A 22,548-nucleotide genomic window follows, 5' to 3' on the forward strand; every position below is an offset into this window, starting at 1 on the left:
ACGTCGGAAACTGTGTTGTAGTGCCACATTGTTCATACTGGAGCTGAAGGTATACTCTTAAGAGTATTACTTAAACATTTGCTTACAAGTCAGCACATTGTTCCAGTTGGTTGTATTTCACATCGTTGTAATGTCTCATAGCTCAGCATCTGACGCCAGTTCATAACAGTGTCTTCTTCACACATTTAGGCTACGTAAACGCTGCAGTTCGGTGCAATGATCAGCAAATGGAAAGATAATCTGCATTTATTTGTTGTGATGCCATTATTTCGTTCAGTGTACATTTTAGAATAACTTCTCAATTGTGTAAAAGGTTTTTGCGTTTCTTATTTTCACTTAGTGCCGTAAGACATTCTAAGCAATCTTCTCGAACATTTTCACATAGGACTTTTATTATAGGTTAAACTGGTTGCTTTGAACGTTAGTTTGTTGGCATGAAGTATTTTTCTTGGCTAGTTGTTCTGAAACTTCATTATCATGAATCCCAACGTTGGATGATACCCGTTGACAGATTGCTTATTACTCTTCCTTTAATAATAAATTTACACTAGATAAACTTCTGGCGATTATTAACATTTTTGAACTTTCAATTGAATATACATGTTGAAGGGCCGATAATGAATCACTCAGTTGCACTGCTTTCAGAAGCCCATTTGTCCGTGCACAACGTCTGTGCAATGGAATACTTACGCAATTTGGATACCTCTACGTGCTACAGCCCAGTTAACGCGAATTTGTTTCCAATGAGTTCTTGATGGTACTTCTCATATTTAGACCATCTTACAATGCTATATTGGAATGCAGGACGCTTGTCCCAGTCAAAGGAATGTCCTATCACGAATGTGGAATGTTACGAAGACAATATTGTAACTTCTTCCACAAAGCCAAACATCTCTGTGTCGAAATCATACGACACAAAAGGGAATTTCGATGACATTCTATCTTTTTTTTTTTACATCTACTTACTTATTTCCATCATCTCACTTGAATTGTAAATGCATTTGAAAACGAATAAATACTTTCTGTCTCTCTCTCTCTCTCTCTCTCTCTCTCTCTCTCTCTCTCTCTCTCTCTCTCTCTGTGTGTGTGTGTGTGTGTGTGTGTGTGTGTGAGAGAGAGAGAGAGAGAGAGAGAGAGAGAACATATGTTTCTTTGTTTCCTTTTTTTCACTTAAATAATAAATGCCAATTCTTTTACTGTTGTGAAAGGAACATGTATATATTATTCCGTATTTATTAAAATTTCGTAAGATAAACTCACTCAGTTATTTTAATCTCGTTATAAAAACTACACGCTCACACAAATCGCATATACAGAAAAACATTATTATTAAATACAAGATAGTGCTCTTGACTTAGAGAATTTTTGTTGTTGTAAGTTATCTTTTTGCAGTGTCCCACCTTTTGTCCATGTAAGTAATATTTTACACATTTTCATACATCTATCTCCACCAGCAGCTTCCCAGACCAACCTTAAAACGGAACTTAATGAAATTGCTATTCCAGTAATAGACAAATTCTTGCAAACAACCGTCCACAGCACACAATAATGCTGTTCTCTGCGCACATGGTCGTCAGTACAGTATCCCATTTTTATTGTCAAAGAGACGTAGCTTGAGAATTTTAGTAAATCGCTGACAAAAATGAGCAGTAATTACGTTTGTCTCACTGGTTTATTTACGATGTCAATGGTTAGAGCTTTCATCGATAGGTTGTAGCATGTTTCAGCGACTCCCTCTTGTTATTTTGTACAAATTCGTTTTGTAATCCTACGTTTTATATTCACAATGCTTGAGGACGTACATTCGAAAATTATTCCCTAAATTCACTCGAACGTTAACAATGCGTCTGCTGAAAGAAAAATCACATAGTATGTCAGGACAACGTGTTCTCTAACATCCACCTTCCCCTTTCGACTTTTACGGGATGATAACCTCAGGAATTGGGTCTACTCCACCTTTAATAGGAAATAAAAGCTGCTGGGATAAACAAGCAGCGAAATTATCGTCCAAGTTGTGAGAAAATTCTCATGGTTTTACGTAAATTCAATTTACAATTTTAAATGACAGCAAATTGCGTACAATCGCTTCAACTTTCTATTTGACAGCTATTATAAAACATGTTTTGGCCAGTTGGTCTTACAGTTGTTTGTTGCATGTGTTAATATCGTTTAAATGGACCAAGCAAGGTCATAACTTTTATGCTGAATAACAAAAGCTGTTGTTCTGGTCATCGGACGCAGCATGGAATTCGGACGCTATGGCTGTCACCTGCGTATCTGTGGCGCATGCGCTTGACTGTAGCAAAGATCGTAATTTTTAGCCTTCGCAAAAGCTATCAGCGAACACAAAAAACTTTCCCTCTAGCTCACTGGAGCATTTGCATTTATTTTTTCTTCAAATAACGATATTATTATTACTTTTCTTTATGAACTGAACAGCGTGGTTACTAAAAGGATTGCTGTTAAACAATTAAGGCGATTGATTATTGATTCCGAACAGACTGAGGGACACAGGAGTTCAATCGTAAAATTCACTCCTTAATCATAACACTGTCTACCTTCAGTATCGTTCCTATACTTAAATATATCCTTGCGTTGATCAGCTTAATTTGTAAGTATAGGGAAAGAGAAGATTGTGTCTTACCTTATTAAATCCTCTGAAAGAAATACAACGTCTAGATGCATATTGTTACCAAGTTCTGTAGGAGTTAATTTGATTTTAATTAATTCTTAAATTTACTGTGAATGTAGAAGAAAAGTTGTTAACTGTACTTTTTACTCAGGATTTCACTATGGAAGCAAGCCAAACTGATTCTAATCCCATTTACTGCCAGCCATCTTTAAACTGTATTATGCAATGAATTATTGAAAATTATTAATTGGATTGTGGACTTTCAGTTAGAAAAATTTACGTCAGCAAATGGCGATCAGTGCATAGGTACTTAAAATTGCTGCATTATTAGCATTGCTTTCTGTAATCCTATAATCTAAATATATCATGATTCGAAATACAGTAATTTTTGTACAAGATATTGTTATTAATCAATGACGAAGGACGGAAGATAACACAGTAAGAGACTGATGAGACAAAAGTCTAATCACTGTTAGTAATAAACTATAATGTTAAAATTAATTGTTGTTTCATTTTGACCTGTCGTGACTGATGCTCTGTTAGTCGTGACTGATACTGTGTTAAAAAAACTTTTCTGAAAAAACTGCAAGTCTTGCCTTGTCGAGGTTTTCCCTATCGTAAGTGTGGCGATGGAAGGTCTCACACCCCTTCTTCACGTCTCTGATAGCTTAATATGCTCCAAGCAATATTACTCTTCCCAGAGACGTTGTTCCTGTAGCAGTATGGCTTACTAAATTTCAGAGTGTTGTTAGTCTTCAAATTCTGCATCTGCGACTTGATGGTTGCAGGGACGACTTATTGGCGTGTAAGGGAAAAGCCACACGACTTTGTTGAAGATTCGACGGATTTTTAGCACCACAATAATTTTACAACCGTGACCATCAACAATGCGTGTACAACCGTTCAACCCCTCACCACTGTCGTCTTTTTTTCACAGAGCACAACAGAGCGCGCCACACCAATCGTCCATTGCAATTGCTAGATTTTCGCAGTATTAATTTTTCTCTTCATTAAAGCATTAATTAAACCCCCGAAGTAAAGCAGTCGCTTAAAATTTGATAAATAATTCGCATATTGTAATTAAGACATTTTACAAGTTTACTAAGATACCTCCATTCCCAACATTCACATATAGTTGTAGTTTCAAGATTAATCATCTAATATTTGTATCGAAAGCGATTTAAAAGCAGTTAATGTTGATGTATCTGGCACAGTTGTTCCGTATCAAAGTCTCCGAAATTTCGTCAAATCTTGCACAGGTGGAGACTTATTTATTTCTTATCTATTTCATTTTCTAAGTGTCAAATCTACAATGAGGTTGATCGTGCGTGCACCTTTTAATGAAAGTAAGAAACGCTAGGAAGAAACAAAAAAAATCTTGCTTTCTGTTTACCGATAACATTTGGAATAGGGTAGATTGTTGCTCACCATATAGAGGAAACGTTGACCCGCTGACAGCCTCAACAAAAAAATTGCTTATGACCTTCCGGCCAAAAGACCTTCTTCTACTGCAAAATACACACACACATTCACAATTTTCCCGGTCACCGCGGCCGGATCTCAGTGACCACAATAAATTGTAATGAAACTTCCTGGCAGATTAAAACTGTGTGCCAGACCGAGACTCGAAATCGGGACCTTTGCCTTTCGCGGACAAGTGTTCTGGAAGGTAGGAAACGAGGTACTGGCAGAAGTGAAGCTGTGAGGACGGGGCGTGTGTCGTGCTTGGGTAGCTCAGATTGTAGAGCAGTTGCCCGCGGAAGGCAAAGGTCCCGAGTTCGAGTCTCGGTCCGGCACACAGTTTTAATCTGCCAGGAAGTTCATATCAACACACACTCCGCTGCAGAGTGAAAATGTCATTTTGGAACAATTGTCATGTGTGTGAGTTGTGGTTACGTGGAAGTGTATGTGTGTTTTCTGCGTTAGAAGAAGGCCTTTTGGTCGAAAGTTCACATGTTAAGCACTGTTTTTGTTGTGCCTGTCTACTACTACATCTACATCTACATTTACACTCCGCAAGCCACCCAACGGTGTGTGGCGGAGGGCACTTTACGTGCCACTGTCATTACCTCCCTTTCCTGTTCCAGTCGCGTATGGTTCGCGGGAAGAACGACTGCCGGAAAGCCTAATTTTACATTCGTGATCTCCTCGGGAGGTATAAGTAGAGGGAAGCAATATATTCGATACCTCATCCAGAAACGCACCTTCTCGAAACCTGGATAGCAAGCTACACCGCGATGCAGAGCGCCTCTATTGCAGAGTCTGCCACTCGAGTTTGCTAAACATCCCCTCGAGTTTGCTAAACATCCCCGCAACGCTATCGCGCTTGCCAAATAACCCTGTGACGAAACGCGCCGCTCTTCTTTGGATCTTCTCTATCTCCTCAGAGGAGATGCTTAGTAGCAATCAGTCCCTTTTCATAATATAGTCGTCATTCCATTGTGGGTTTTCCACTGTTTGCTTTCTGTTTAGATGAATACGTGGGTGCTGGCGGCAGCCGTTCTCTCCGCCGCGGCCCTGGATCCGTCTGGCGCGGCAAACGTGCTGGGCCTGTTTCCGTACCCGGGCGTCAGCCACTTCGTGGTCTACGAGCCCCTCATGAAGGCCCTGGCCGCTCGAGGGCACCGAGTCACCGTCTACAGCCACTTCCCGCAGCGCCAGCCATCGCCCAACTACACGGACGTCAGCTTGGCCGGCTCCATGCCCCTAGTGGTAGAGAACGTCCCTTTCTTCCCAGGGATCGGAACCAACAACATTTTCACAGACGTGTGCGGTATCGAGGCGACAGCTCTGAACACGTGCGAGGCTACACTTGAGTCTCACGCTATGCAGGAACTTATGAAATCCAACGAGTCGTTCGATCTCGTCTTTACTGAAATGTTCCACTCCGACTGTATGCTGCCTTTTGTGCACAAGTTCCAGGCGCCCCACATCGCCATGTTCTCCTCCGTCCACATGACGTGGACTGATTACCGTTTCGGCAATCCGACTAACCCTTCCTACATCCCTACTCAGTTCTCCCCAGGAATCTACAGGATGAACTTCCTCCAGCGGCTGAAAAACACGTTCTTCTCCGTGTACCTGAAGTGGTACTACGACTGGTATGTGGAGCCTGCCATCAACGCCATGGCAGCGAAACACTTCGGCGAGTCGCTACCGCCGATGCACGAGATTGCGAAGAACACCAGCCTCTTGCTGCTGAACACGAGTCCCCTGCTCAACCTTCCTCGGGCCATGGTGCCCGCGGTAGTAGAGGTGGCTGGAATCCACTTGCCGCAAATTAAGAAGCTTCCACAGGTTGGTATCATAGCTTGCTGGCGCTTCTTCCGGCACCGTGTTGCAATACTCCCGATAAAAGATGATGAATTTTTCTCGGGTTATCATCCGAGTCAAGGCATCGTTCTACGGCAGTGTGTCCATAAGTTTCCTACTCGTCAACTTCACGCGAAGTGTCGGATTCATGTTTATTGTATGTCTCCAGTCGAGACAGAACAGTCTGTGGTCCAGCGGCTATAAAGACATACAATGGAAATGAACCCGACACTTCACCTGAAGATGACGAGTGGAAACCTGTGAAAACGTTACCGCCAACGACGGCTTTATTCGACTAATAACCCGGGAAAAAACCTTCATCGAGATTCGCCGAGAAAGCCTCCGTTCTCATGTACTCCCTATTAAATTCCGTCGATTGTTAATAATTGAATAGCAGCGTGAGCTCTAATTTTTATGTGAGCGCGACTCAATAGATAAGCGCTAATTGGGATTATCTGGTTTGGGAGTCGTATCTAATCAGAATACTGCTGCACAACAATATCAAACACTATGTAGAGGGGCTTTTGCAGTAATCACTGTGAAGATACCAGAATGAGATTTTCACTCTGCAGCGGAGTGTGCGCTGATATGAAACTTCCTGGCAGATTAAAACTGTGTGCCCGACCGAGACTCGAACTCGGTCGGGCACACAGTTTTAATCTGCCAGGAAGTTTCATATCAGCGCACACTCCGCTGCAGAGTGAAAATCTCATTCTGGAAACATCCCCCAGGCTGTGGCTAAGCCATGTCTCCACAGTATCCTTTCTTTCAGGAGTGCTAGTTCTGCAAGGTTCGCAGAAGAGCTTCTGTAAAGTTCGGAAGTTAGGAGACGGATAATGGCAGAAGTAAAGCTGTGTGTACCGGGCGAAAGTCGTGCTTCGGTAGCTCAGTTGGTAGAGCACTTTCCCGCGAGAGGCAAAGGTCCCGAGTTCGATTCTCGGTCGGGCACACAGTTTTAATCTGCCAGGAAGTTTCATATCAGCGCACACTCCGCTGCAGAGTGAAAATCTCATTCTGGAAACATCCCCCAGGCTGTGGCTAAGCCATGTCTCCACAGTATCCTTTCTTTCAGGAGTGCTAGTTCTGCAAGGTTCGCAGAAGAGCTTCTGTAAAGTTTGAAAGGTAGGAGACGGATACTGGCAGAAGTAAAGCTGTGAGTACCGCGCATGAGTCGTGCTTCGGTAGCTCAGTTGGTAGAGCACTTGCCCGCGAAAGGCAAAGGTCCCGAGTTCGAGTCTCGGTCGGGCACACAGTTTTAATCTGCCAGGAAGTTTCACTGTGAAGATAATTTACACTGTTTGAGAGATGTATTCTAGTTAGACACCAAGTGAGACAGACACTACTTTCGTCTTAGACTTTCAATTACTGTTAATTTCAACACGAGTATATACTTTGGTATATCAACACACGATAGTTAGCTTACACAGTCCCCACTGCAGTCTATTGAGCGGCTGGTTCGGCTGACGCGAATGCGTATTTACGTCACTTCACAAATGTCCTTAAGACTCATCGGTAATATCACTTGTCGCGATTCTGTATAATGTTTCTGTAGCGTTGTACTGGGGGTCAACACGCAGCGGTGAGAACACACTCAGCCGATAGGACATCACAAGATACTTTCTCCCGCCATTCCGACCACGATATGCCCACTGACCGAAAGCTACGCCCTGATTATTGTTATACTCACTCACTTAGCGCTCGCGGCACTTGGCAATCGATTCTATCTACCGTCGACCCGTGTGAGGCAAAACGAGCTTATCTCTGACCAAGGGATGGTGGACCCCTTACAATGGTCAACATTATGCAGCTCTTTTTTCTTGCTGTCATGTAATGATAAAACTCTCCTTCTTTTCTTTGAACGTCCTAAAGATCTTCCTCCGGTACTTTCAGTTTGTAAATATTTTTGTGTACACTGCATGTGGAATATCACACCACATTATCTTTCCGTTAATTTGCTTGAGTATTTTTTCTAATTATGTTAATTTCTTCAGTTTCCTTTGTCCGTTCGTTATAATTATAATTTTAATCTGTACTGATACCTCTGTCCTAGAAGAATGTAATTATTCCAGTTCCAAAACAGTCAGCATAACGAAACTGGCTCTGAAGAGATTTAAATGTTGAATTTCGACGGTGAATGTGCCTAGTGCTGGGCGGCTGTAATTAAGCTTTCACTATTTGCGCTATTGTAGACGGGAAACCATTTACCGTGTGGGAACCCAAATTTACAGGTATGCTGTTCAGACTTTGAGCTGCATGATTTGCTTTGTTAGCAGTCTTAGCGTCACGATTGCCGTTAGGTGGCGGTGCTGGTACGGCTTCGGAGGGCTGAAACACGAGCATTAAGAGTCGCAGCCAACATAGATCTAAAGAAGGTGAGCAGGGCAGGTTGAAGAACATGATAGGAAAATTCGAATTAACTGGTGATTTGGGCATTGCTCCTGGGAGAGGACGACAGCCATTTGCGCCACAAATTCCTCAAGAAGTAACTGTCGCCATGGCTGAGAATTCTGGACGTAATGTGCGGTCTTCACTCAGTGCAGGTACTCTGTCACCACAGCTGAAAATCCCACGGCTCACCAATCAAAAAGTGCTGTAAAAAATTGTGAAATGTTATCTGTAGTGCAGTTCCAAGGCGTAGTGAATGCAGATGATCGTCACATTGCGCAACGTCTGTAACCTGTAATGCTGCGCTATTAACAAATATTACTCTCTCGCGTGCAAACTAGAAGGTGTTTCTTTAAATTGTTTATTTGTTATTTCTCTTCCGAATGTCCTTACAAATATTTCGATGAAGTTACATTGTCCTGAGATCACTCGTTTTTCATGGGGGCACTGGCGTGTAGCGAAAGTTAAATTATAACCACCCCCTATTTAACTTCGAAACGTGCTGAAGTAATTGTTAATGATTCGAGACTCGGAAGAAATCGTTTTCCTATCAAAGTTAATGTAAAGGTCACGTTTGAAATTAGTAAGGGAAACCGCAAAAAGATTATGAATTATAATAATCTTGTAAATGCATTAGGAAAAATTAGTGAAACAAATCATAATATCACTCATTAATATCTACAGAAGCAAATTAACTCACTCATGATTTAGAGAATGCTACAACATGACAGGTTCCAGAACGTACACATAATTTCCTCTAATCGTAAAGCTGTCAAATTTAAAATTCCCAATGTGTTTCTGTCTTGCACCAACGAGCAATGACCTGCGTTGTTGTGATGGGTTGCAGTCCGATAACTAAATGATGGACGCCGCAGAAAATCTATTTCAATAAATACAAGATTTAAATACGTAACAGTACCTAACAAAATCACTGCCCACAGACATATCAAAGCACATCCCCCAAAAGATACGCAATATGCATACAGTAGCTAACATTTTTTCTAAAAAAAAAGACCTGAAGTTAGCAAACATTATTGGGTAGAAAAATAATACAGTACTGGCCATTAAAATTCCTACACCAAGAAGATGACGGGCTACAGACGCGAAATTTAACCGACAGGAAGAAGATGGTGTGATACGCAAATGATTAGCTTTTCAGAGCATTCACGCAAGGTTGACGCCGGTGGCGACACCTACAACGTGCTGACATGAGGAAAGTTTCCAACCTATTTCTCAAGCACATACAGAAGTTGACGGGGGTTGCCTGGTGAAACGTTGTTGTGATGCCTCGTGTAAGGAGGAGAAATGCGTACCATCACATTTCCGACTTTTATAAAGGAAGCCTATCGCCATTGCGGTTTATCGTACCGCGACATTGCTGCTCGCGTTGGTCAACATCCAAAGACTGTTAGCAGAATATGGAATCGGAGGGTTCAGGAGGGTAATACGGAACGCCGTGCTGGATCCCAACGGCCTCGTATCACTAGCAGTCGAGATGACAGGCATCTTATCCGCATGGATGCAACGGACAGTGCAGCCACGTCTCGATCCCTGAGTCAACAGATGGGGACGTTTGAAAGACAACAACCATCTGGACGAACAGTTCGACGACGTTTGCAGCAGCGTGGACTACGAGCTTGGAGACCAAGCGTGCGGTTATCCTTGACGCTGCATCACAGAAAGGAGCGCGTCCGATGGTGTACTCAACGTCATTTTTTCGGACGAATCCAGGTTCTGTTAACAGCATCATGATGGTCGCATCCTTGTTTGGCGACATCGCGGTGAACGCACATTGGAAGCGTGTATTCGTCATCGCCATACTGGCGTATCACCTCGCGTGATCGTATGGGGTGCCATTGGTTATACGTCTCGGTCACCTCTTGTTCGCATTGACGGCTCTTTGAACAGTGGACGTTACATTTCAGATGTGTTACGACCCGTGGCTCTACCCTTCATTCGATCCCTGCGGAACCCTACATTTCAGCAGGATAATGCACTACCGCATGTTGCAGGTCCGGTACGGGCCTTACTGGATACAGAAAATGTTCGACTGCTGCCCTGGCCAGCACATTCTCCAGTTCTGTCACCAACTGAAAACTCCTGGTCAATGGTGGCCGAGCTGGCTCATCACAATACGCCAGTCACTACTCTTGATGAACTGTGGTATCGTGTTGAAGCTGCATGGGCAGCTGTACCTGTACACCCCATCCAAGCTCTGTTTGACTCAATGCACAGGCGTATGAAGACCGTTACTATGGCCAAAGGTGGTTGTTCTGGGTACTGATTTCTCAGGTCCTATGGACACAAATTGCGTGAATATGTAATCATATGTCAGTTCTAGTATAATAAATTTGTCCAATGAATACCCGTTTATCATCTGCATTTCTTCTCGGTGTAGCAATTTAATTGCCAGTAGTGTACTATGGTAAACAATGACAAACAGAGATTGTTATTGTAGTCACCATAAATACATCGTTCATGATTACAGTGTATATGTTTATATACTGTCTGTATCTCTACAATGGCCGGCCGCTGTGACCCAGCGGTTCTAGGCGCTTCAGTCCGGGAACCGCTCTGCTGCTACGGTCACAGGTTCGAATCCTGCGTTGGACATCGATATGTGTGATGTCCTTATGTTAGTCAGGTTTAAGAAGTTCTAAGTCTAGGGGACTTTTGACCTCAGATGTTAAGTCCCATAGTACTTAGAACCATTTGAACCATTTTTATCTCTACATTGCATGCGTTTCCCAAGGAACAGACACTGTTCAGACGATTACAGCTGTTGTAAATATTACTAAGTCGATTTGTAGTTTGCGAATACGTTTTGTCGTCACCTGCTTGTGACACATGTAACTACGTGCCGACTCGAACCCGCATTTCCCGCGCACACGAAATCCCGCATTAACGACTTCATCTGCGCTCGGCCCATGCACTGACGCGATACTCCATGTGTCACGTTGTCCACCATCCTTATGTTCGCACATTTCGTGATTCCCACAGAGGTAGAGACAAATACCTTATTATCGTGGTTGTAGCCCACCAATGACTTGATAATTATGATGTCTGTGTCCATGTAGTGACCGTATCTTTCCACTACAATGTCCTTCAAACATGTATGCATTAAAAATTGTGTGAGCATAAGAGCTGTGAACAACGAGCCGTGTGGAGGTCTGGGTCGGCCCTAGAGGCGTATACAGATAGCCGAAGTGGTTGAGGTGACTGCTCGCGTTAAGTGGGCAATCCGGGTTCGAGTCCTGGTCTGGCACAAATTTCAATGTGTCACAAACAGCTGACGTCAATACGTATTCGCGAACTGATCTGGAGAGAGAGAGAGGGGGGGGGGGGGGGGGGGGAGAGAGAGGCAGAGAACTTATCTGTGCTTTGCGGGTGACGTGCGAAGACGTCAGCAGCTGTGCGTTGGCTGTGACGTAATCATAGCAGGTCCGTCAGTGGCAGTCTGCAGCTGTTTCATCCTGTTACCTAGAGCATGATCCACTAGGCGGTAATACTAGCGTTGAGTCGTCTCCCTTCTGGTATAGGCTGGTCGGAAACAGCTGGTACTGTATAGTTCGTATGCGTACGACGATAACATTTTGGACTCATGATGCAGTTAACAACGACAAGTGCACAGTGTATGAAAGCGTACGGTATTCACTACAACTGCCATGTCGCGAAGCTGCAGTTCGTCAGTTTTGCCGCACTATCACATTCGCGAATCAGTCTGGCGAATGACTTTCAAACGTAGGAAACTGCTTTATTATTTTTATAGCGGCTGCTAGTGTTTTAAAGCTCACACGCCACAGCAAACAATTTAGTCGAGCAGTTGTGTATCCAAATGAATTAACAAAATCATTTTAATAGGAAAATAAACCATAACATAATAGAAGTAATGCATAGTTACGCTTTAAAAAACAAGACATGTACATCAGCAAAGATATATATAAAATATAAACCAAAGAAAAACATACCACTCACAATTAGCAAATCTCTTCACAGTAGATAGGGGAGACTGCTGTACTTTGAAGATAGTATACTCTATGCTGATCGTGTACATGATCCTTACTGATCGGTGTTTAAATCTAGTGACTCTTTTTAGAATCACATGAAGGAATAAGCACTAAAGACGACCTTAAACAGCTGCCATTCTCGTGTTTGTGTTGTTGTGAAGTATGAGGATGTTTTTCGAGTAGCGTTCGAAAATATTTGGATTCCTCCACATTTAAGTGCCGTATAATATATTGAAGCTACTTGAAAATTATTGTTAATTCTTCAACTGCAGAATTTTAAGACGACCACAATTCTGTAAATTTTTAAAACTCGTTACATAAAGTTTCGACGATTAATCCGTACGATATTTGTAAATAAACTAAACCTCTTTAGTATGTAAGCAATCCTACCAGTGTTGAAAGTGGAAATTTACGTCCGTTTGCAACAACTTATATTTCTAAATATATTTTACTTGTAACTGGCTCTGGTAATAATTCAGCTAACTTTAACTTCATTTACTGGTCATTAGTTAGCAGTGGAGCAGAAATGTAACAAACATAATTTAATACAGTATTGTCAAGACTTCCTCTGTTGAATCAGTTTTAAATTTCAATAGAATATTTGTCCCTAGGCAAGTGACCATGTTATAGCTTGGAGATTTGGAGAAACCGTACTTTTTCAAAGTAAGGTTTGCAATTTAGAAAGAGGACTGCAGCTGACAAAACGTGAATGCTATCACTGAAAAATGGAATAAGAAAATACGTTAAACTTTTATTTTTGAGTGGCCTATAGACGAAAAAGAGTTCCAAGGTCCACCACTCTCCTCTGCGGACAAATGTGAATATTGTAAAGTACTGAAACGAATTTGGGTTCTAAAGAAATGTAAGAATATCAAAGCTAATACAGACCCTACAATTTATGTCAGAAGATAAGTTCAAGAAGGGCGAACCTACGTTTGTCACATTTCTAGATTTAGAGGAAGCATATGATAATGTTGTCTGAAATACTCTGAAAGTAACACGGATTAAGTACAAGGGACTGTCCCCAGTGTTATTCAGTCTGTACCTTTAGCAAACGGTTAAGGTAACAAAGAGAAATTCGGAAAGGGAATCTAGGTACAAGAAGAAGTAATAAAAGCCTAGAGGTTTTCCGGTTGCTTAGTAATTCCGTCAGAGACGTCAAAGAGCTTGGAAGAATAGTTTAACTGAATCGATCGCTTGTTGAAAAGACGTTATAAAATGGAAACCAACGAAAGTAAAAAAGGCAATGGAATGTAATACAATTAAATAAGGGGATGCCGACAGAATTAGTAGATTGATGTATAAGTTCGTAGCATTTTTGTTTTGCGTGTTGGTATTACGGTTAATATGTTATTTATTTATCGATTATCATTTTTTGTTTGAAGTTCACTGTTGCTATTTCAGTTTACACATTTTCATTTAGTCATTTAGTGATATGAGTGGAGCTGTGGACGCTACAAAACGGAGTGCTAAGTGAAGAAATGGGAACATTTCGAACATATTCTTCTTTTTGAGCCCAATAGAGGAGTGAAGGCAATGGAGGCAAGCAGAAACATTTGCGCCGTGTATTAGGATAATGTCATTGGATAGAGCACGGAAAGAAAACGGTTTTCTTGTTTTAAGGAGGATCGTTTCGACATTAGTGACTCTCCACATTCAGGAAGACATACGGGGTTTGATGAAGATTATTTAAACGAATAAATCCACAATGACCCGCGTTAGGTTAGCAGAGAACTGGCAAATGCGATGAACTGTGCTTATTCCAGCATCATGCGGCATTTGTTTCCAATGGGAAATATTCAGACACTGGGTGTAGGGGTACCGCATGCTGATGGTTTGACCTTATTCGCAATTGCGAATTCAGTTAATATATTTCTTTACGGCTGTAATCGCCGCAGTGCCTGTTCCTTTAGAGATGCACGCATGTCCAAAGGAATTTTGCATCGCAATCAGAATAACACAGGCACTGAAATATCGTATCACTGCTGATATTCATTGCTAACAACTGAGACGTCTTTCAGAATCAATGCAAGAACGACCAGAGGAACTGGGTGAAGTGAACCTATTCCACGACAACACTCGTCCGCTGACAAAAAACACTATACAACAGTTGGATTGTAAAGTCATTCACACCCACCTTACTCGCCTGACCTTACGACCTCAGAGTTTTACCACTTCTGCTCTCCTTCAAGGAACTTCCTTTCCGGATTAAAATGCACTCGACGAGTTCTTCGCTTCAAAACCACGTGATTTCTACATTCGCGGAATCTAAAAGTTGTCCCACCGTTGAGACACTGTTCTAAATCGTGAAAAAGAACATATTACTGAGGACAAAAGTTGTGTCTATTAAACTTATGGAAGAGCACTACGAACTTATGCATCAACTCAATAAATTATGAAGTAAGATATTAGAAACAGATCGCTGTGTTTTGGTGTTTGGACAGTAAAGCAACTAACGATGTCCCATGTAGAGAGTCTATAAAACACGCTTTGTCTACTGCAAGAAATGTGTTTCTGTAGAAGAGAAATTTGCTAACATGGAAAAAAAATTGGAAAGTCTATTCTGAAGGTATTTGTCTGGAGTGTAACTTTATAAGGAAGTGAAACGTAGACGACAAAAATTCAGGCAAGAAAAGAATAACAGCCCTTGAAACGTGGTGCTAGGGTATGATGTTTCAGATTAGTTCTGTAGATCGAGTAACTAATGAAGAGGCGCTAAACAAAAAGGGAGAGAACAGAAATTTATAGTATAATCTTGAATAAAAGCAGGGATCTGATCAGAGGACACTTCCTGTACCACCAAAAGAGCCTCGGTTTAATAACGGAAATAAGTTTCTAAGTGGTGTGTGTGTTTATGTGTGTGTTGTGTGTGTGTGGGGGGGGTGTCTGTGTGTGTGTGTGTGTGTGTGTGTGTGTGTGTGTGTGTGTGTGTGTGTGTGTGTGTGTTATTGCGTGCGTGAGTGTGTATGTGTGTAGATGGAGAGGTAGGTTTCACTACAGAAAAAAGTTCGAAATGAATATCGGTTGCATTAGAAGGGGCAGCCAAATAAAAACGAAACTTATAGAAAAAAGTAAGTAAAATGTTAGCTATTTCAAAAGTAATCGCCATAACTATAAATATATTTACCCTACTGTGAGACAAATGGGTCAGTGCCTTTATCAAAAAAGATGTGTTTGCCTAAGGAACCATCATTGTACCCATGCAAGCACCGTTTCGTCCGCAACAAATCGACGGCCACGACAGTTTTTCTTCGGGACTCCAAAAATATCGAGTGAGAATTAATGATTTTTCAGTGTTTCCCGACGAAACCTCTGCAGCGTACTCGAAACAACCGCGAGCCGCCCACAGTTTTGCTAAAGCTGTTTCGAATATGCTGCAGAAGTTTCGTTGAGAAGCCCTTGCACATCCTCCCGAATTCTCCTACGCGATTTCCATTTTTGGAGCCCCGGAGAAAGGTATTCGTGGCCGTCGATTAGTTTCAGACGAAGAGATGCGTGTCTGGGTACAATCAAGCTTCTGTAAGCAATCAGAAACACATTTCCATGAAGGGACATTGATCGTCTTGTTCACAATGGGATAAATGTATTAACAGTTACGGCGATTATTTTTAAAATTATAATCAGCTCACTTTCTGAAACTTCCTGGAAGATTAAAACTGTGTGCCCGACCGAGACTCGAACTCGGGTCCCGAGTTCGAGTCTCGGTCGGGCACACAGTTTTAATCAGCCAAGAAGTGTCATATCAGCGCACACTCTGCTGCAGAGTGAAAATCTCATTCTGGAAACATCCCCCAGGCTGTGGCTAAGCCATGTCTCCGCAGTATCCTTTCTTTCAGGAGTGCTAGTTCTGCAAGGTTCGCAGAAGAGCTTCTGTAAAGTTTGGAAGGTAGGAGACGGGTACTGGTAGAAGTAAAGCTGTGAGTACCGGAGGTGAGTCGTGCTTCGGTAGCTCAGTTGGTAGAGCACTTGCCCGCGAAAGGCAAAGGTCCCGAGTTCGAGTCTCGGTCGGGCACACAGTTTTAATCTGCCAGGAAGTTTCATATCAGCGCACACTCCGCTGCAGAGTGAAAATCTCATTCTGGAGCTCACTTTCTTTTTTCCCGTCTGTCTCTTTTTCCATTTGGCTACCTCTTATAATTAGGCAGATGAAGACGCTTGCATAGGACACACTAGAGAGAAGAGCTACCATTAAACCAGTCTTCCGACTGAAAATCACAACAATGACAACACGTCTCTTTTTCTCAGCATTAAATTTCCGATCTTTTCCAGTATATCCTAATCGTGCTGTTCATAAACCTCAACTTTGTTTTGTTCAATATTTCTCCATACAAGGGACACATCATTTGGCGCCCCCTACCTTTTTTTTCCTCTTACACTTTCACCTACGGCAGCTTTCCCGACTAATTGTGATAGGCATTGTATAAAAATGTTGCGTCTCTCAACTTGGCGTCCAAAACGTCGATTGCTAATTGTGATTCGTCCTGTATATAAATCTGTTTTAGTGCCTCTGGTACCCTTCTCAACTTGACACCCCAAGTGGTGGCTCGCGCCGCTTAGGCCTTAAACAGGCTCTGTTGTTATTTTCCAATTTCTGTCAAGAAAATACTTAAATTAAACTTCATCGGCTACCATGAACACCTTTATCTGCTGATATGAGTTCAACACGAAATAAGTAATTTTGATTGGAAGCTGATTCTAATATCTTTAAGTGCTAAACAATCACTGTTTAGTGCTTTAGAAGAAATGTAATTGCATTAATAGTAAGAAAATGGAATTTTCAATCAAGAACTATATGTTGTTGTTGCGGTCTTCAGTCCTGAGACTGGGTTGATGCAGCTATCGATGCTACTCAATCCTGTGCAAGCTTCTTCATCTCCCAGTACTTACTGCAACCTACATCCTTCTGCATCTGCCTAGTGTATTCATCTCTTGGTCTCTCTCTACGATTTTTACCTTCCACGCTGCCCTCCAATGCTAAATTTGTGATCCCTTGATGTCTCAGAACATGTACTACCAACCGGTCCCTTCTTCTTGTCAAGTTGTGCCAAAAAACCCCAATTCTGTGCAATACCTGCTCATTAATTACGTGATCTAACCATCTAATCTTCAGCATTCTTCTGTAGCACCTCATTTCGGAAGCTTCTATTCTCTTCTTGTCTAAACAATTTATCGTTTCTGTTTCACTTCTATACATGGCTACACTCCATACAAATACTTTCAGAAACGACTTCCTGACACTTAAATCTATACTCGATGTTAACAAATATCTCTTCTTGAGAAACGTTTTCCTTGCCATTGCCAGTCTACAATTTATATCCTCTCTACTTCGACCATCATAAGTTATTTTGCTCCCCAAATAGCAAAACACCTTTACTACTTGAAGTGTGTCATTTCCTAATCTAATTCGATCAGCATCACCCGTCTTAATTAGACTAAATTCCATTATCCTCGTTTTGTTTTTGTTGATGTTCATCTTATATCCTCCTTTCAAGACACTATCCATTCCGTTCAACTGCTCTTCCAAGTCCTTTGCTGTCTCTGACAGAATTACAATGTCATCGGCTAACCTCAATGTTTTTATTTCTTCTTCATGGATTTTAATTCCTGCTCCAAATTTTTCTTTTCTTTCCTTTACTGCTTTCTCAGTTTACAGATTGAATAACATTTGGGGTAGGTTACAACTCTGTCTCACTCCCTTCCCAACCACTGCTTCCTTTTCATGCCCCACGACTCTTATAACTGCTATCTGGTTTCTATACAAATTGTAAATAGCCTTTCGCTCCCTGTGTTTTACCCCCGCCACCTTCAGAATTTGAAAGAGAGTATTTCAGTCAGCATTGTCACAAGCTTTCTCTAAGTCTACAAATGCTAGAAACGTAGGTTTGCCTTTCCTTAATCTATTTTCTAAGATAAGTCGTAGAGTCAGTATTGCCTCACGTCCTGCAACATGTTTACGGAATCCAAACTGATCTTCCCCGAGGTCGGCTTCTACCAGTTCTTCCATTCGCCTGTAAAGAATCCGTGTTAGAATTTTGCAGCCGTGGCTTATTCAATTAATAGTTCCGTAATTTTCACATCTTTCAACACCTGCTTTCTTTCGGATTGGAATTATTATATTCTTCTTGAAGTCTGAGGGTATATCGCCTGTCTCATATATCTTGCTCACTAGATGGTAGAGTTTTGTTAGGCCTGGTTCTCCCAAGGCCATCAGTAGTTCTAATGGAATGTTCTCTACTCCCGTGGCCTTGTTTCGACTTAGGTCTTTCAGTGCTCTGTCAAACACTTCACGCAGTATCATATCTTCTATTTCATCTTCATCTACCTTCTCTTCCATTTCCATAATATTGTCCTCAAGAACATCGCCCTTGTATAGACCCTCTATATTCTCCTTCTGCTCGTAGCGCATAACAAATCGTGTGTGATTGGCGAGCAGTCTGTAATCGGGGCCGGTTTCTCGAGCGCCACCTTATATTATTTCACTGCGATCAGCCACATAATTTTACAGTTGGCTAAACGAGATGTTTTGCAGAATCACGAATTACAAGTGCTTGAGAATTCTGTTATGAATAAAAACTCTTTACTCCATGGTGGAGGCAAGTGCCCCTCTTTGCGCTTTCCATCTTCAGTCAGCTATGCTAGTAATTTTCAGTTTTTCATAAGAACCATATACCAAGCACAGTGAACGGTGAACAAGTAAAAATGAACGATTCATAAAAAAGAGCGATCACCAGTGAACTTGCTCCCAAGGATGAACGAGTTTGCCCATCTCTGCGGAGTACCCCAGGTATGGGTGATAGGATCGTTGCTGTTCACAGTATATATAAATGATCTAGTAGAAAGCGTCGGATGCTATTTAAGGCTATTCGCAGATGATGTAGTTTCTTGTACCAAAATAGCAACGCCAGAAGATAGTAAGAATCTCCGAGATCGCTGCGGCCGGAAAAGATCCTGCAACAACAGAACCAACGAAGATTTAACAGAACCGGTCAACGTGAAAGAAGTGCAGCCCTTCCGAAAATTTCTGCAGGTTTCAATGCTAGGCCATCAAGAAGTGTCAGCTTGCGAACCATTTAACAAAACATCATTGATATCGGCTTTCAGAGTCGAAGGCCCACTCGTGTACCCTTGATGACAGCACGACACGAAGCTATACGTATCGTCCGGGCGCATCCACATAGACATTGGACTGCTTATGACTGGAATGTTGCCTGGTCGGATGAGTCTAGCTAGTTTCAAATTGTATCCAGTGGATGGACGTGTACGGGTGTAGAGACAACCTCATGAATCCATGGACCCTGACTTTCAACAGTGGACAGTTCAAGTTGATGGAGGCTCTGTAATGGTGTGGGGCGTGTGCAGTTGGAGTGATATGGGGCCTAGATACGTCTAGATACGACCCTGACAGGTTACACGTACGTAAGCTTCCTGTCTGACCATCTGCATCCATTCATGTCCAATGTGCATTCAGACGAACTTGAACAATTCCAGAAGGACATTGCGACACCCAACACCTCCAGAATTGCTACAGAGTGGCTCCAGGAATTTCCAATGGCCAACGTGCTATTCAGAAGAGGTCGCCCTCCTACTCTTACGGATTTATTGACAGCCCTCCTGGAATCATGGTGTCAATTCTGTCCAGCACAGCCTCAGACATTGGGTCGAGCCCGTACCACATCGTGTTGGGACACTTCTGCATTCTCGCTGGGGCCCTGCACGGTATTAGGCAGGTGCACCACTTTCTTTGGCTCTTGAGTGTAGTATCAATGAAAGTACCGTCTGTGTGTAGAATGAGGAAGGCGCGCAATCTATCTGAGTTTGACCACGGGGATTGTGATGGCCCAGAGGCTCGGAACGAACATTTCTGAAACTTCAATACTTCTCGAGCGTTCGAGGTGGTGATTGTCTTCAACACGCGACGAAACCATGGTTAAACAACATAAACAAGCTTTGAATACAATAAACTTTACCAACTCCCGTACACTTTATGTTATTTTGTTTTATTTCGAACGCAACCAGTTTCGGTACAATTCATTTTGCCATCTTCAGGTCCCATACGCTTGTCCAGCTGATTCATAAGAGAGCGTGACAGCAACTGTCACGAGCGAACAGCCCGCTGCATAATTGTCACGCTATCGTATGAATCATCTGCACATAGATTGGGATTCACGATATCCAGTTTTATGGCGCATTACGATAAGCTCGTTGATTCGAAAAAAGCGTATGGGGCCTGAAGATGGCAAAATGAATTTCCGAAACTGGTGTGTGCTGCTGTTGGTAAATTTTATTGCATTGAAAAGTACGTACCAGCAGATGTCCCCTGGCCATAATGGTCCGACAGAGACATCCAGAAGTCGTGGGATTGGGGGGCACCCCTCGTTAGGGATGTCGGACGTCGTAGCCTGGGCAGGCTGGTAAAACAGGACAAGCGAACTGTGGCTGGACGAAAATCAGACTTTAATGGTGGGAAGAGCACAAGTGTGTCTGAGCGCACAGTGCACCGAACACTCTAACAATGGGCCTCCACAGCCGACGACCCATGCATATCCTAATGTTAACACCACGACATCAGTAACTAGACTGAAACGGTCACGTGATCATAGGCACTGGACGCTAGCGCAGTGGCAGAGCAGTGCATGGTCTGATGAATCCTAATACCTTCGTCATTGTGTTGATGGGAAGGTGCGAATCCGTCGTCTTTCGGTGGTTAGCTCCTTGACACCTACACTGCAGGGCGGAGACAAGCTGTCAGTAGTTCCATTACGATCCGGGGAACATTCGCGTCGGCATCCAAGGGTTCAGTGGAGCTCGTACAACGCACCATGATGGCCAAGGAGAATCATTTACTGGTTGCACCCAACGTACACCCCTCCATGACCATAATGTTTCCAGATGGTAGTGGCATATTTCAGCACGATAATGCGCGATGTCACAAGCCCAGGAGTGTGATGGAGTGGTTCACGGAACACAGTGGCGAGATCTAGTTGATGCGCTGGACTCCCAGCTCACCAGATCTGAACCCGATCGAGCATATCTGGGATGTGATTGAAAGTGAAGTCAGCGCTATCGCCCCATCCCCGGAAATTACGGGGATTAGGTGAATTTTCTGTGCAGATGTGATGCCAACTCTCCCCAGCGACCTACCAAGGCCTCATTGCTTCCGTGACACGATGAATCGCCACCGTTATCCGTGCCAGAGGTGGACATACAGGCTGTTGGGTAGGTCGTAAAAATGTTCAGGAAAGTACACGCCTGCGCCGTACACTCAACATTTACTAGAGGCATTGAATAAGTAAAGCAACACATTTTTTCTCAGCTAGTTTCAGTTGGAAAAACGTGGAATTTGGTGAACGACATCGTGGAATATTCCCACTTCAGAGTCTATAGTTTCATGAAGTTCCGATAGGTGACGGCGCTATAAGAAGCCTTCAAAATTGTGTCTGTAACGGAGGTACGTTCTAAGCAGACAGCTGTCACTGAGTTTCTTTTGGCGGAAAAGTAGAGCAACGCAGATATTCATTGTCGCTTGCAGAATGTCTACGGATACTTGGCAGTGAACAAAAGCACGATGAGGCGTCTGTCTTCACCGCAACAAGGTCACACAGACCTGTCCCATCTCCATTTGTGCCAGCAGGCAGCACACAGCTGTCACTCCTGCAATTTTGGAATGTACAGACACTGTTATTCGAGGCGATCGACGGCTCACAAGCGAACAGCTCGCAGCATAACTGGACTTCTCTGTCGGTAGTGTTGACACACTCGTCCACCAGTTATGGTACTGCAAAGCACGTACCCGCTTAGTTCCTAGCCGCGTAACTAAAGACCATAAAGAGCAACGAAGGACCATCAGTAAGAGGCTGATTGTCAGAATTTCCTTGTCGAACATTTTCACTACCGATGAGACACCGTTTCATCACTTCGAACCGGAAACAAAATAGTAATCCACAGAGTGACATTATACCGGCTATCCCCCGAAGAAAAAGTTCAAAGCTGCACCCTGTAATGGTACTTGAATTACTTAACCATTACGGCACCTCAACTCAACCTCTCGATACCAGCAATACTCTACTGTGTTTCTGTCAAATAGTTAACATATTTCTGTGACAACATTCAGATTTGATTTTATTAATGTAGAGGTACTTCGATACATCGATATGTATATATTGCAGTGATATTATTCTTTTGTGTATTCTTTCTTTTGTCACTATGATCTTT

The 22,548-nt window shown here is 42.7% G+C and overlaps 1 protein-coding gene and 2 non-coding genes across 4 annotated transcripts in view; all 3 read left to right on the forward strand.

Moving 5' to 3' along the window:
• Positions 1-22,548, forward strand: part of LOC126267528 (UDP-glucosyltransferase 2-like) — a 650,607-nt gene that overhangs the window by 608,957 nt on the left and 19,102 nt on the right. For both annotated transcript variants that reach the window (XR_007549015.1, XM_049972829.1), the window contains exon 3: positions 5,105-5,929. Coding sequence is in view for 1 of the 2 variants with exons in the window: in XM_049972829.1 (XP_049828786.1) it covers positions 5,105-5,929 (825 nt within the window). In the remaining variant the exon portion in view is untranslated. The remainder of the gene's footprint in view (positions 1-5,104; positions 5,930-22,548) is intronic.
• Trnas-cga (transfer RNA serine (anticodon CGA)) lies at positions 7,119-7,193 on the forward strand. The gene has a single exon. It is a non-coding gene; the product is annotated as a tRNA-Ser (tRNA).
• Positions 16,275-16,349, forward strand: Trnas-cga (transfer RNA serine (anticodon CGA)). Its single transcript has one exon. It is a non-coding gene; the product is annotated as a tRNA-Ser (tRNA).

This window comes from Schistocerca gregaria, chromosome 4 (genome assembly GCF_023897955.1).
Source record: "Schistocerca gregaria isolate iqSchGreg1 chromosome 4, iqSchGreg1.2, whole genome shotgun sequence".
Lineage (NCBI taxonomy): Eukaryota > Metazoa > Arthropoda > Insecta > Orthoptera > Acrididae > Schistocerca > Schistocerca gregaria.